Here is a 16,237-nt window from a genome sequence, read left to right as displayed (position 1 = left end):
GATAAACAAAACGTGGTGTTATCCACACAATGGACTATTACAGCTATAAAAAGGAATGGAGAGTGCTAACACGTGCTATAACATGAATGAACCTCAAAAACATTATGCTAAGTGAACAAGGGCAAAAAAATAAAGTCACCTACCGTATAATTTCATTTTAATAGGCAAATCCATACAGACAGAAAGTAAAACAGTGGATGCCAAGGGTTGGGGGAAGAGAGAATTTAGAGGTACAGTTTTTTTTTTAGGGGGATGAAAATGTTAGATTAGATTTCGGGTGACAGAATTAGTGATGATGGTTTTAAAGCATCGTGAATATGCTAAAACCTACTGGGCCAGACGTGGTGGCTCACACCTGTAATCCCAGCACTTTGGGAGGCTGAGGTGGGCTGATAACAAGGTCAGGAGTTCAAGACCAGCCTCATCAATATAGTGAAACCCTGTCTCTACCAAAAATACAAAAATTGGCTGGGTGTAGTAGCATGCACCAGTAGTTCTAGCTTCTCAGGAGGCTGAGGCAGGAGAATCTCTTGAACCCAGGAGGTGGAGATTGCAGTGAGCCATTGTACTCCAGTCTGGGTGACAGAACAAGATTCTGTCTCAAACAACAACAACAATAACAACAAGAAGCAAAAAACAAAGAAACTACTGAATTGTACACTTTAGAATAGTTTAAATGGTGAATTTTTAACTTATTAAAGAAGATTTATAAAACGTAGGGGTAGGGATTTTCAATCTTACCACATAGAAGCAACCACTAGTAACATTTTGGCATATTTTATTTCAGTCTTTTTCTCTGCACATTTAAGATTACGTTACATTGAAACTTGAATGTTTTTACTTTACAATTACATCATAAGCATTTGTAAACAATCACTTTTGATGGATGCATGATATATAACATGTACTAAAAATTACTCAATGATTCTTCCACTTGAGGGTACGACTTCCAACTTTTCATTACCATAAATTATGCTGCAGTTGATAATCTTTGTGCATAGTATTAGAACTTTTAAGACTTTGAGAACCAATTTTTAAAAATAAAATTACTCATCTGAATTATAAACCATTTTTACAGTATAAAACAAATATAGTTTGTAAAACTGATTTCCAGAGCAGTTGTACCAATTTATACTCTTCTAGCAGTACATGAACATCCCGAAGGCTCTCAGGCTTAGTTAGCATTAAATGTTACATTTTATATTAACATCTTTGACAATTTGATGTGAAAAAATATATATTTTAAAGAGAAAGTACTCAGTATCACTTTCAGTAGTAAGTGAAATGCAAAATTAAAGCAATAATAAGATATCTTTTATACCCACTCACCAGAATGACTAAAATGGAAGACTAACAATACTAAGTGTTAATGAGGTAAGTGTAAGAAATGTAATTTCATACACTGATGTACAACTGGTAAATCACTTTGAAAAATTATTTTTCACTATCCACTAAAGTTAAACATATACATATCCTACAACCCACAAGTTCTACTCCACGATGTATCAGAAATGTTGCCACATGTACACCAAAAGGTATGCTAATGAAAACATTATTTATCATAGTCAGAAAATAGAAATATTAGTATCTCAAAGGCCCGTCAACAGTAGAATGAATCAACTGTGGTATACTCATACAATGGAACATTATATAGCAATGAAAATAAACAAACTGTAGCTACATGTGACAACATGGATGACTCTCACATTGCTGGGAAATAAGCAAGACAGAGAACATAGGCTGTATGATTCCATTTATATAAAGTTCAAAAACAGGGCACACTAATCTATTTTGTTAAAAGTCAGGCTGGTAGTTACCTTTGGAAAAGAAGAAATAGAGATTGAAAGAGGATGTGTAAGAGATTGCAGGGGTGTTTGTAATATTTTCTTTCTTGGCCTGGGGGGATGATACAATTCAGTTATGTTTACTTCTCATAATTTATTGAGCTATACAGTCCTGATCTGGGCACTTTTCTCTATGTTATACTGCAATAAAATTAAAATAAGGTACTTTGGCTTCCATTTCATTTAAATACATAAGGAAATGTTCAGTTTCTCTGATAATAACCCATTTCCGTGTCGTTTTTTGTGAGCCATTCAATGTGCTTTGTCCTTCTTTTTTTTCATTTTTGGTGTCTTAAGCATTTGCATGGGCTCCTTCTATGTTAAATATATTTTATCTGTCATCCTTTATCATGGAAAGCTTTTTCTATATTTTTGGTTTTCAACTTTACTTACTTATGATTTGGGGGTTTGAAAGTTTTGTTTTTGCTCTTTTAGAGATGGGTCTCACTCTGTTACCCAGGTTGGATTGTGGTAGGAAAATCATGGCTCATTGTAGTCTCGATTTCCTGGGTTCGGATGATCCTCCTACCTCAGCCTCCTGAGCAGTTGGGACTACCGGCACATGCCACCATGCCAGGCTGATTTTTTGCATTTTTTCTGGAGGAGGGGGTTTTGCCATGCTGCACAGGCTGGTCTTGAACACCTGGGCTCAGGTGATCTGCCTGCCTTGGCCTCCCAAAGTGCTAGGATTATTAGGCATGAGCCGCCATGCACAAAGCTTTTATTAATCAGATTTTTCATTGTTGTATTTTGTGATAATGTCATCACTGCCAACATGCTCAGAAAACCCTTTTCCATCCAGAGATGAGAGAAATACTAACATTTTAGTCTAGCTTGAAAATAATTTACATTTTAAAAAATAAAGTCATTTAAAAATTAGGTTTTCTGGTCAGGTACAGTGGCTCACACCTATAAACCCAGCACTTTGGGAGGCTGAGGAGGACAGATAACTGGGGGTGAGGAGTTCAAGACCAGCCTGGCCAACATGGGGAAACCCCGTCTCTTACTAAAAGTACAAAAATTAGCCAGGTGTGGTGGCATGCACCTGTGGTCCCAGCTACTTGGGAGACTGAAACAGAAGAACTGCCTGAACCCAGGAGGCAGAGGCTGCAGTAAGCTGAGATCACGCCAGTGCACTCCAGTCTGATAACGGAGTGAGACTCTGTCTCAAAAATAAAAATAAAACAAAGTAATAGCTTAGCTTGAAAAGTGCTGTAATCCCAGCACTTTGGGAGGCTGAGACAGGTGGATCATCTGAGGTCTGGGGTTCCAACATGGTCTGGTCAACATCATGAAATCCTGTCTCTACTAAAAACACAAAAATTAGCTGGGTGTGCACACTGTAATCTCAGCTACTCAGGAGGCTGAGGTGAGAGAATGACTTAAGCTTGGGGCGCAGAGGTTGCAAGTGAGCTGAGATTGTGCCAATGGACTCTAGCCTGGGAAATAAAGCGAGACTCTCTCAAAAAAAATAAAAAACAAAAATAAGGTACAGTTCCTTAACAATAATAACAGGCACATAGGAGGTGCTCAAGATATACTTGCTGACTGGCTTCTCTTCTTGCTCTCTTAAATTTCTACTATTTTAAGATTAGCTTGATGTTCAAATGAAGAACGTGAAAACTAAAGTTCTGTTAATAACAGAAGAGATCTAGGAAATAAGAAATGTCATATTTTGCTAAAAGAAAACGTCAGTTAAAAAATTAAGTTTGGCCAGGCACAGTGGCTCATGCCTGTAATCCCAGCACTTTGGGAGGCCAAGGCAGGTGGAACACAATGTTAGAAGTTCAAGACCAGCCTGGCCAATATAGTGAAACCCCATCTCTACTAAAGATATAAAAAATTAGCCAGATGTGGTGGTGGGCACCTGTAATCCCAGCTACTCAGGAGATTGAGGCAGGAGAGCTGCTTGAACCTGGGTAGAGGAAATGGCAGTCAGCCAAGATCATGCCACTGCACTCCAGCCTGGGCAACATGCACTCCATGTTGGGCAACATGCACTCCACTCCTGGCCACTGCACTCCAGCCTGGGCAACATGCACTCCATGTTGGGCAACATGCACTCCACTCCTGGCCACTGCACTCCAGCCTGGGCAACATGCACTCCATGTTGGGCAACATGCACTCCACTCCTGGCCACTGCACTCCAGCCTGGGCAACATGCACTCCATGTTGGGCAACATGCACTCCACTCCTGGCCACTGCACTCCAGCCTGGGCAACATGCACTCCATGTTGGGCAACATGCACTCCACTCCTGGCCACTGCACTCCAGCCTGGGCAACATGCACTCCATGTTGGGCAACATGCACTCCACTCCTGGCCACTGCACTCCAGCCTGGGCAACATGCACTCCATGTTGGGCAACATGCACTCCACTCCTGGCCACTGCACTCCAGTCTGGGCAACATGCACTCCATGTTGGGCAACATGCACTCCACTCCTGGCCATTGCACTCCAGTCTGGGCAATACTCCGTCTCAAAAAAAAAAAAAAAAAAAATTAAAAAACTAAGTTTAAAAAACTCTTGGCATTTTTGAGGCACTGGAAATATCTTCTATTACGAATGGAATGGTGATTGTTACAGAGTGTACATATATTGAAAAATCCATTGAATTGTACACTTAAGAACTGTGTATTTCACAATACAATGTTTTGGAAACTGGCAATTTAAAATAATCCAATTGCTTTTAGTTGAATTTTAATGCCAAATATAACATTTTTTTAAATTGCATTTTAGGTTTTGGGGTACATGTGCAGAACATGCAAGATAGTTGCATAGGTACACACATGGCAGTGTGTTTTGCTGCCTTCCTCCCCTTCACCCACATTTGGCATTTCTCCCCAGGCAAATATAACATCTTTATAATACTGCACATCAAGATCCAGAATGAATATTTAGTATTTATTATATAGTGTTAGGAGTTCTGAGTAATTTAGAATACTAGAAGTAATAACCAATACCATTTATTGCACACTTATTCCATTCCAGCTCCATTAAAGGAAGAGACAAATTCAAACTGTGAATGCATGAATTAGATTTCACACAAGCCAGTAATATGCCAATTCAAAGTAATCTCCAGTGTATATAGCAGTAATCAGAGGTTAGAAGGGTGGGTCTAAGGTGAAGATAGCATAGCACATGTCCCTAGGAAAAGGCATAATGTTTTATAAAATAATTAAACAAAGAGCCAAATAATAAAAGACTTTTTACTGAGGAACAGACTAGACAAGGGAACTGTTTGAGTGCAAATTTCATGCCCTTCTGCCACCTGCAAGAAGTGGCAGAGGATACCTGTTCTTACAGCACTATCTAATCCTGGTGCGACCATGGCTGCATGACCTGCCTAACCTTTGCCCTACCTGGGAGCATCAGGAGAAATACTTATCTCTGACCAGAAGACCTTCAGAGGAGATCCAGTGTTAGCTTTTAGTAATTTAGTAAGTTTAATTAGGTAAATTTAAAAAGGAGGATGGAGGGCCTGTTTAGAATAGTAGAAGGCTTCTGTGAACTATCAAGAACCATACAAATAGTAATAATCATTTTTAGAACAATTACTCAAAAATACAGTCCCTCAGTGTTGTGGTTCTGCAAAGACTGTTAAAGTGTGTCACATTTACACCATTGCCCACAGGCAAACTTTATTTTACACAGATAGGTGAGCTGCAGAAAAGCTCTCCAAATATTTTATCCTCTTCATTTCCTCTTAGAATACTTTATACATACAAGTACTATAACATAAATTATCAACCACAATAAATGTAATGAATACTCATAAACTAACCTCTGGACTCAAAAATGAAAATACAAACCAAACAAGAGATCTACCAATGTTTTTGTAGGTATTTCTGATATGACCCCCATTCTTCCTAGCTGGGAGCTACTGGCTACAGAAGAAAGTTTAAACCTGTCAGCATGAGATACTCACAGGGTTGGGAAAGTGCCTTCATCTTAATGGCTGCTGGAATGCTGTGTTTGGAGGCCTCATGTGGGTCAAAAGAACAATGCCCCAGGTGGAGCAGAAGTGGTGGCATGTGTGCCCAACCCCTGCCAACTCCTTCACCTGATCTTCTTCCCAAAAATCTGCTCAGCTCCAGTCACCATGAAATGTTGTGTCCTGACGGTTCAGACTTTCTGTATCCTGTTATGCCTGGAATGTGTTCTTTATCTTTTCTTCTTGAATGATTACACATCCTCTAAGTTCCAGAAAGCCTTCCTTGACCACCTCAAGAAGAGATGGCTGCGCCTTTCTCTGTTATCTTCTAGCACCTCTATCATAAAAATTATCCACCTTCAATTACTTGTTTATTAGTATATGCCTGTCTCTCCCACTTCCTTGGGAGCCCGTGCCTCTGGAAGGCAGGGACAACACTTAACTTTATATTCCCAATGCAACTAGCAGGTACTTAAATGCTTTTTGAAAGTATAGATAAAATATAATATCAAATAATTAGCAAGATGTTTTAACTTATTATGCAAATTCATTTCAAGTTTATAAAACTAATGCAAGTACAAAAGGAATAAAGAAAATAAGATGAAAAGAAAAGCGAAGAAAAAGTATCAGAAAGAAAATGCTCAAGGCAGACTTTACAAATATAGCACAGGAACATTTCATAGAACACAATTTATATAAGAATTATTCAGTATTCTTATATTTGATTTCAGTGTCCCTTTAGAACACAACAAAAATTACTTACTGGTTATAAAGTTCTGGATGCCTAACTAGGTTCTGAATGAATTCATTTAGTCCTGCTCGTCTTTGTTTAATAAAATCTGGAAGAGAGAGATAAACTATTAAAATTATTTACGTCAAACTATGCAATTATCAACAGTTATGTAATAGATAAGCACAAGACAGTAAATTTTGATTGAGGTTATTTTTAAATTCATGCTACTTATCACACAAGAAATATACTTAGAAATTATATATGAGAATCATTGTATTTATAGAATATGTTACATATTACATGTAATTATATTACATGTTAATTATATATTAAAATTAAAATGAAGCAATTTATCTCTAAAAAGTAAGTTCTCAAAAACTGCCTATTGTGAACTCTAAACAGACTGACTACAAAATTGGAGAAGAATATTGCTTTGTCCAACTCCTCATGTACTACCCGACAATGAATAAAAATTAACACTATAACACTGATGACTGAAAATCACACTAATTAAAAAACAAGGATTTCTGGAAATCCCTTGTAACTAGGAAATAATGATTAATTTATTAACTGAATATCACCAAAACTCTAGTTTAACTTCTACTGTTTAAAAAACAAAAAAACTTAAAAATATGCACAGGCACACTTTCTTAACAAGTTATTGTCTAGTATTTTCTTTTTTTGTTTTAGACAGGGTCTTGTTCTGTTGCTTAGGCTGGAGTGCAGTGGCGCGATCTAGGCTCACTGCAACCTCTGCTTCCTGGGGTCAAGCAACCCTCCTGCCTCAGCCTGCCAAGTAGTTGGGACCATAAGCATATCCTACCATCCTTGGCTAATTTTTGTATTTTTTGTAGAGACAGGGTCTCACTATGTTGCCCAGGCTGATCTTGAACTCCTGGGCTCAAGCAATTCACCCTCCTTGGCCTCCCAAAGTTCTGGGATTACAGGTATGAGCCAACATGCCCAGCCTGTCCAGTATTTTCATAGTGTTTTGTTTGTCGATAATTAAAGCTCATGCAATAGCAGTTTAGACATAAATATTAAGCACAAACCTTTCTTTTCTTTTAAATACAAACTTTTCTTGGAATTAGAAACCTTTTTCAAATATCTTGTCTCTCCTACTTACTAATCTTGAACCTTTCCAAGACTTCTTTTCTTGTAAAAAAAAAAAATATATATATATATATAAATATTTTATACCTCGTAATGCTATTATAGGATTAAATGAGATAATGCATTTAAATTTATAGTAGGATATCTGGCAGATAGTAAGAACATTATTTACAGCTAATAATCATTAGCTACTATTACTTTTGTTATTATTATTATTATTAGTTGTTGGGAGTCTAAAAGCCATTATCTTAAACTCTTTTTTTTTAAAATCGAGATGAAGTCTTGCTCTGTCACCCAGGCTGGGGTGCAGTGGTGCAATGTGGCTCACTGCAACCTGCACCTCCTGGGTTCAAGTAATTCTCCTGCCTCAGCCTCCCAAGTAGCTGGGATTACAGGAATGCGCCACCATGCCCAGCTAACATTTGTATTTTTAGCAGAGACAGGGTTTCACCATGTTAGCCAGGCTGGTCTTAAACTCCTAACCTTGTGATCTGCCCACCACGGTTTCCCAAAGACCTGGGATTACAGGCGTGAGCCACTGCACTCAGCCAATTCTTAAGAAATATACTCTAAAAATTGAACACATGTGATTCGAGAAACTGTGTCTAATGGCAAATGCCTGGATAAAAACCCATAAAAACATTCTACTTAATAATGAGTTTGATTTAGTAAACTGATTTCTACTGAAATAAAGGTGTAATGTATAGTATTGGTCACCAAAATGTTGGGTTATTTCCAGTCATGTAGGTTTATTTCCATTTCTTAAATGTAAGGTATGGCTGCATACAAATACAAACAAATATAAAATCAGGTCTGGTTTTTCGGAGCCAGATGCATCTACTTGGTACTTTTTCTTGTTTGTCTATGAATTTCCTTGAAGAATTTCGGGTAGATATCTTATTAAACTCTTCCAAGGACATTTATAGTATCACTAGGTAGGCAAAACACATGTGAAGTTTACATTAAAAACTGTAATTAAAAGACAGTTATTTCTTGAGAACTAAACTTAGTAGCATATTAAGAACTAAAATGAATGACCACATTTGGGATATTAAAAGAAAACCTAGTAACTATATGGGAGCAGCTTTAAATTGTTCTGTGGATACTTACTGAAGATACATTTTACTTTTGAAGGCTAATATGAAGAATTTCCTTTCTTCAGTGAGCTATATAGCCCATGCTGTTCTAAGTATTTCTAGACTTGCCATTTTATTACTGACTACAGTTTTAAAATCCCTATGTAAAGCCCTATATAAGAAGAGAAGTTCAGTAGTAGTCAAAATTTAGAGGCAATTCCAAGCTTACTTTTTTAAGATCAACATTGAGCTTGCAAATATCTGAAAAAATTCCAGGTAAGACTATAATATGTTTAAGGTCTAAGTGCCAAGAATTTATCTAAGGCCTATATATTAAGAATTACAGTCAGAAATATGTATTTTTAAAAATCTCTTCGATGAGTAAGTTACATGAATGTAACTTTTGTAATTCGAAAGAAATGTGAATTAGAAATTTTAAAAATTTCATGAGCCACTGGGTGTAGTGGCTTATGTCTGTAATCCCAGTTTTGGGAGGCCTAGGTGAGAGAATCACCTGAGGCCAGGCGTTCAAGACCAGCTAGGACAACATAGTGAGACCCTGTCTCTGCAAAAAAATTTAAAAATTAGCTAGCTGTATGACATTTTGGGCTAGATGATAAAAAAAAAATTAGCTAGTTGTGGTGATGTACACCTGTAGTCCTAGCTACTTGGTAGGCTGAAGAGGATTGCCTGAGCTGGGAGGCAGAGGTTGCAGCGAGCTGAGATTTCACCACTGCACTCCAGCAGGGAAAACAGAGTGAGATGCTGACTCAAAAAACATATATATATATATATATAATAAACATATATATATAATATATGTAATAAACATGTATATATAAAATTATGTTTTATATATATATATATATATATATGTAAAGTTAAAAGTATGGTTTCCTCTGGGTGCATCCTATTAAAAAGTCTTTAAATTCATAATAAAATGTTAACAAGAAGTACTAGCAGAGATCACTCTTAAAATCAGCCTTCAAGTATGTGAGATGTATCTCATAGAGGTAGGCAACCATTAGAATAAAGTTAAAAAAAAAAAGACATAGGCTTAAGCTGCAGCATAAGAACTCAAAAAGATAAGCAAAAATCCCACACAATGGCTGCCAACCATGAGTTAAGTTAAAAAGAAAATTTCAGGATGTTTTTCTTAGGTATTATTTTATTTTTTGTTGTTGTTGAGATGGAGTTTCACTCTTGTTGCCCAGGCTAGAGTGCAGTGGCATGATCTCAGCTCACCACAACCTCTGCCTCCCGGGTTCAAGTGATTCTCCTGCCTCAGCCTCCCAAGTAGCTGGGATTACAGGCATGCACTACCACGCCTGGCTAATTTTTCTAATTTTAGTAGAGACGGGGTTTCACTATGTTGACCCGGCTGGCCTAGAACTCCTGATCTCGGGTGATCCACCCACCTCAGCCACCCAAAGTGCTGGGATTACAGGCATGAGCCACTGTGCCCGGCTGACTTTATTTTTAACTTTTTATTATGGAAAACTTCATAAGTACACAAAAGATGAGAACCTTATTACCCTACTTTAAAATTTATCAACATTCTGCTATTCCTGTTTCATTTATCCATTCATCTGCATTCCTCACCCTTCCCCCCACCCCCACCACCCCCGGAGTATTTTAAAGCAATTCTCAGGCTTTTTTTTTCTTTTTCTTTTTTGGTGCGGGGAAATAAATCAGTGTGTATCTCTAAATGGTAATATCTTAAAAAATAGTAAAGCCATGAAATCACTATCTCATAATGTCTATAAATTCTTTTATTTCCCTCCAATCAACAGGTAGAACTTAATTCTACTCCTATGTTGAGTGGGGGCTGGACTTAATGACTACCTTCTAATGAGCAGAATATGACAGTTGTGATGGCATGTGACTTCCAAGACTAAGTGGTAGAAGGCACCGAGGCTTTCTCCTTGCTAGCTCTCTTGGATCACTTGTTCTGGGGAAGCCAGCTGCCAAGCTCTAACAGCACTCAAGGTTCCTTAAGAAGAGGCCCACTCACAAGGAACTGAGGCTTTATACCAAAAACCACAAGAGTGAGCCATCTTAGAAGTGGATCCTTCTGACCCAGTAAAGTCTTTCAAATCACTGATAGTCTTTGCCTATTCATCAGAAGTTGTACAAGGATTTTCCAATTCTATTATTCTGGGATTCTTCTATTTATGAATTGTGATTCCTCTACGAAGTATTTTCCAACATTATCTCTTTGGTACAAAGAAATTACATTTCATACAACAAAGGCAAGATAAACCCTTGATTCTTTCATTTATTGACTTGGGGAATAAATTTACTCTAGTAACCTCTACAGCATTTCATGAGATTCCCCCACCACCAAAGTGTCAAAGTAAATTGAAAAGTGTTTATAACTGATGTGCTGTAACCTGCTGTTACTTTCTCCATGCTCTGTCTAATCTTTCCTCAATGAAAGCCCCAACAACTGGGCTTTTGCTGTGTTTTGTGTTCTTTTGGTAAAACTGCTGTCATCCTAAATAGCTTTCTTGCTTTCAGGCAAGCTGTCCCGAGATTATTTTGCACATTTCCTGCCCCAGATCTGGGATCACCATTTCTCCATGGAACTCTGGTTCCTTTGAGAGAAAAATGGTATTTAGAGATTGCAATCTAAATGTTAGGGGTGATGGTTACTATTTGTTATTGCTTTTAGGTATTTCCAGAAGAGAGTGCTAGAAATATTTTTACAAAGGTTAAAAAAAAAAAAATAATAATAGGCCAGGTGCTGTGGCTCACGCCTGTAATCCCAGCACTTTGGGAGGCCAAGGCAGGTAGATCACCTGAGGTCAGGAGTTTGAGACCAGCCTGGCAAACATGGTGAAATCCTGTCTCTACTAAAAATACAAAAATTAGCCAAGTATGATGGCATGTGCCTGTAATTCCAGCTACTCAGGAGGCTGAGGGAGGACAATCACTTGAACCTGGGAGGCAGAGGTTGCAGTGAGCTGGAATTGCACCATTGCACTCTAGCCTGAGCAACAAAAGCAAAACTCCATCTCAAAAAAATATATAAATAAATAAGTTATGATTTCATATTATATTTCCAAATTAAGTCAAAAATTAAAGTATTTTTACTCGAAATCTTTGATTTTATATGTACCACTTTCCTCTCCTGCTTAAAATCTTGGTTCTCATGATAGTAACACACTTACAGAATAACAACTCCATATAACAATAACATTATGGAATGCAGTGTAAAATTTGTCCGCGGGTTTTTGTTTTCAACCTTAGCAATATATCCCATGAAGAATATACAGTCACAATCCCATGTTTTAAAGTTAAATTAAGTTAGGTTTTTTCCTTCGGTTTACTTTCAGTTGTTACAGGCTGCTTTGTTATTGTATTTTTATTTTTGTTTTTAAAGTGTTTAAAATGTGTGCATGGTTAAGTCAAAGATATAAACAAAATTTATTCAAGGTCATCTAACTTCCACCCCTTTTGTCTTTCCTGATCTCTCTCTTATCCTTAAAGTCACTAGTTTTATTAGTTTTTGATTTATTCTTCAATTATTTCCTTTTGAATCCCCATACCTTTTTCCACACAAAAATACACACCATACAAACTCATCTGCTACACCATGATTTTTTTTGCCATTTAATGGCATATTCTGGAGATCACACCATAGCAAAATACATAAAGAGCTTTTTTTTTGTTCCTTTTTACAGGTACATTATATCTATCTCCATTGGAAAAATATTTCCATTGTTTCCAGATTTTCTATTTAAAATTTGTCACAATTCACAGTGTTGTGTGTCAATTATGTCACATGCAGTTTATTTTGGGGATAGATTCCTAGAAATGTGATTTCTTGGTCAAAGTGGAAAATGCATTCACAGTTTTCCAAATTATTACCAAATTCCCCTCAACATGGATTGTACCACTTTTTATTCCATTAGAAAAACATGGGAATGCCTGTAACACCAAAGTGTAACCAAATGAGCATCTTATCCATCTGTTTTTCTGAATTTGACTTAGATTTGATTTTCCCAATGCAGGACTTTCCAAGATCTCTGTGACATACCATCCTTTTCATTGTTGCCAAGTCATATATAATTTATGCAGGACAGACAAATAGTTCTTCAAAAAAATCAGTTTTAAGTGTCAATTAATTCACCAAAACAAAGTACCAAAGAGCATTCAGCCTGGTATCTTGCCTTTAACAACAAAGCAGCAATGTTGCCAGTACTACTTCTCTGCCTTCTTCCCTTGATGAAATGATTGTTTTAAGGATTCAATTAAGGGATCGACAGAACTTCAACCCAAGTTCAAGTCTCATATTATCTATCACTAGTAGTTTGATTCTTAATATTTTTCTGTCATTTCTAATTAGTTAATTCTCTCAGTCACCCAGGCCTGACCCTCCAATTATCTCTCATTCTCTTCTCTATATGTCCTGTTACCTAAGCAAACATCAAGATGTATTCCAGATTTTTCACTAAAGGAGTTCTTGTACTCCTTTAGTTTTGCTCTTTTTTTTCCCCCCCCAAGATAGAGTTTTGCTCTTGTTGCCCAGGCTGGAGTGCAATGGCACAATCTTGGCTCACTGCAACCTCTGCCTCCCAGGTTCAAGCGATTCTCCTGCCTCAGCCTCCTGAGTAGCTGGGATTACAAGTATGCACCACCACACCCAGCTAATTTTGTATTTTTGGTAGAGACAGGGTTTCTCCATGTTGGTTAGGCTGGTCTGAAACTCCTGACCTCAGATGATCTGCCCGCCTCAGCCTCCCAAAGTGCTGGGATTACAGGTATGGGCCACCATGCCCCACTTTTTTTTTTTTTTTCTGGTGCCCAGGCCAGAGTACAGTAGTGCAATGTTGGCTTACTGCAACCTCCACCTCCCGGTTCAAGCGATTCTCCTGACCCAGCCTCTTGAGTAGCTGGGACTACAGGTGCACACCACCATGCCCAGCTAATTTTTCTATTTTTTAGTAGAGATGGAGTTTGGCCATTTTGGCCAGGCTAGTCTCAAACTCCTGGCTTCAAGTGATATGCCCACCTCGGCCTCCCAAAGTGATGGGATTACAGGTATAGCCACCATACCTGGCCTCCATAAGATTTCAATTGGGAAAAAAGTATTCTGCTGCTGAAAACAAAGCAAGAGTATAAAAGCCACAGGTCTACAGAATACAATCTAGCTTTGTCGTGCCAACTCAGTTTTCTCTTGCTTCTCTTTAGTAATAGGTTCACTTATTTAGTAATACTTTAAAACCTACTAGGCAAATAGTAGGTTTTAAAGTATTACTTTAAAACCAGTATACTGCCACTATAAACCAATAAAAAAAGACATAAGTCTCCACCTTCAGAAAATCTACAGCCTACTATAAGACAGATTAGCAATTACAACAAAATGTGCTATATAATCCCAAGAGAAAAAAAGATCTGTATATAACCAGAGAAATAAGAACATTCTTCAATCCTGATGTTCATAAAGTGTAAAGAATAGGCTGGGCATGGTGGCTCACGCCTGTAATCCAAGCACTTTGGAGGCCAAGGCGGGCGGATCACCAGAGGTTGGGAGTTCAAGACCAGTCTGACCAACATGGTGAAAACCCATCTTTATTTTAAAAAAAAAAAAGTATAAAGAATAATAAGCCTCCAGTTGAGAGGGCTATAGGCAAAGCAGCCTCTAGGGGGAAAAATGTTTTAATTAAAGCAAGAATGTGGAAGAAATATGAAAAAGTTGCAGGATTAAAGAGCAGTCTGCTATTGGTGGGTAAGATTCCACAGGACACAGTAACATGGTCTGGGAGGGAAATGAACAGTATAAGGTTAGGATGCAGAGGGAAAGCACAGTCAAGATAAGGGACCTTAGAGCTTTCATCTTCAGTAGTGAGCAAGAACACAGACATGTAAGGTATTATCAATTTAACCAGTTACAACGTTACAAGCAAATTAGTTGGGGAAGAAGGGTAATCCATTCGGGATTCATCTGTGGCAGATACAGGTGACTCTTCTGATAGAATTCCTGGTGAATAAGAAGACTTCTGTTACCCTGTAAGTAGCTATCTGTGACCTGGATTAATCTCTTGGGTTCTAGGGGAAAACTCCATGCTTGCAGCTTCAGTCATATAGGCACTAGATGCTGAGATCCTATGCATCAATAGGCTCCCAAAGGGTGAGCAATAGGCTATCTTTTTGGTATCCCATTCAGAGTCCTGCAAGTTGCTATGTACACAGAATACATTTAATGTTTCTGAATATAAAAGTGAATATTCTTCATGACATTGATTTAAAGTCAGAGAAGTTTCCCAAATTAACCTGAAGGATCAATTAAAAAAAATTTTTAATAGCGTCTTATTCTGTCACCTAGACTGGAGCGCAGTGGCATGATGACAGCTCACTGCAACCTTGAACTACTGCCCTCAAGCAATCCTCATGCCTCAACCTCCTGAGTAGCTGGGGCTATAAGTGCACACCACCACATCCAGCAATTTTTAATTTTTTTGTAGAGATGAGGTCTTGTTATGTTGCCCAGGCTGGTCTCAAAACTCCTGGCCTCAAGTGATCCTTCTGCCTCAGCCTCCAAAAGTGTTTCAATTATAGGTGAGAGCCACTGCGACCAGCCCATGACAAATAAATTTATCTGAAATCAGACTACTTGAATTTAACTTCCAAATCTGCTCTTTACTATCTGTATATGATCCTGGGCAAATTAATGAACCTAAGTTTCCTTATCTAGAAAATAGTGGTGATAATAATAATACCCATCTCACAAAGTTGTGAGGATTGAACAAATTTAAACACATGAAGTACTCAAAACAATGCCTAGTAGACAGTAATCACCTTCCTGAGGCATTATTTTCATAGAGCATGAGATCTTTTAAAGTCCTGCACTGCTATACAGTACAATGAATACATTAATTTACTTCTTCAAATCAATGATAACTTCATAGCTGGCCTATGAAGTTGTTGCTTACCTGGATCAAAATTATCACCAAATATTCTCTTGGCAGGAATCTTCAGGGCCATAGCAGGAAACTGTTTTTTTAACTAAAATTTTTAAAAATAACATTACATGAACTAATTTTATAAGTCTTCTAGTTATGCATGCATCAAAACCAAATACAATCTAATTTTAAAGAAAATCCATTATAAGACAAACTTTTGAATATATGATCATCCAAAGTACAATATAAATTATACCAATAAAATGCCAAAAACGAATTATCTTTTTTTGTCCCAATAAAATACCTAGTATCTGTGTGACCCAACCTAGGATAAATTACTTAACATCTGTGCCTCATTTTCCTGCCTGTAAAATGAGGATAATTTTAAAAATTACTTACAGATTTGCTGTGAGGTTTTTTTTTTTTTTTTTTTTTTTGAGACAGTCTCTGTAGCCTAGGCTGGAGTGCAGTGGCATGATCTCAGCTCACTGCAACCCCTGCCTCCCGGGTCCTGGGTCCCGGTTCAAGCAATTCTCCTGCCTCAGCCTCTGGAATAGTTGGGATTACAGGCATGTGCCACCATGCCCAGCTAATTTTTGTATTTTTAGTAGAGACAGGGTTTCACCATGT

The 16,237-nt window shown here is 37.7% G+C and overlaps 2 protein-coding genes across 31 annotated transcripts in view; one reads left to right on the top strand and one right to left on the bottom strand.

Annotated features, from left to right (window-relative positions):
- The window catches only part of SGK3 (serum/glucocorticoid regulated kinase family member 3), a 199,643-nt gene that overhangs the window by 38,439 nt on the left and 144,967 nt on the right, over nucleotides 1-16,237 (bottom strand). For 24 of the 29 annotated variants that reach the window (XM_078352554.1, XM_078352560.1, XM_078352553.1 and 21 more), the window contains 2 exons: nucleotides 15,638-15,710; nucleotides 6,541-6,616 (listed from right to left, as the gene is read on the bottom strand). In XM_078352554.1, coding sequence (XP_078208680.1) covers nucleotides 6,541-6,616; nucleotides 15,638-15,710 — 149 coding nt within the window. The remainder of the gene's footprint in view (nucleotides 1-6,540; nucleotides 6,617-15,637; nucleotides 15,711-16,237) is intronic. The other 5 variants (XM_078352567.1, XM_078352565.1, XM_078352566.1 and 2 more) reach the window with 1 other exon arrangement.
- Nucleotides 1-16,237, top strand: part of LOC128929846 (uncharacterized) — a 148,013-nt gene that overhangs the window by 98,888 nt on the left and 32,888 nt on the right. The window contains exon 5 of one of the 2 annotated variants that reach the window (XM_078352571.1): nucleotides 10,493-11,434. The exons of the other annotated variant lie outside the window; for it this stretch is intronic. Coding sequence (XP_078208697.1) covers nucleotides 10,493-10,537 — 45 coding nt within the window. The 3' untranslated portion in view covers nucleotides 10,538-11,434. Of the gene's footprint in view, nucleotides 1-10,492; nucleotides 11,435-16,237 lie in introns of those variants that run through there. 2 annotated transcript variants of the gene reach the window in all.

This window comes from Callithrix jacchus, chromosome 16 (genome assembly GCF_049354715.1).
Source record: "Callithrix jacchus isolate 240 chromosome 16, calJac240_pri, whole genome shotgun sequence".
NCBI lineage: Eukaryota > Metazoa > Chordata > Mammalia > Primates > Cebidae > Callithrix > Callithrix jacchus.
Note: the sequence above shows the minus strand (reverse complement) of the source record. Positions and strands in the feature narration are given on the sequence as shown.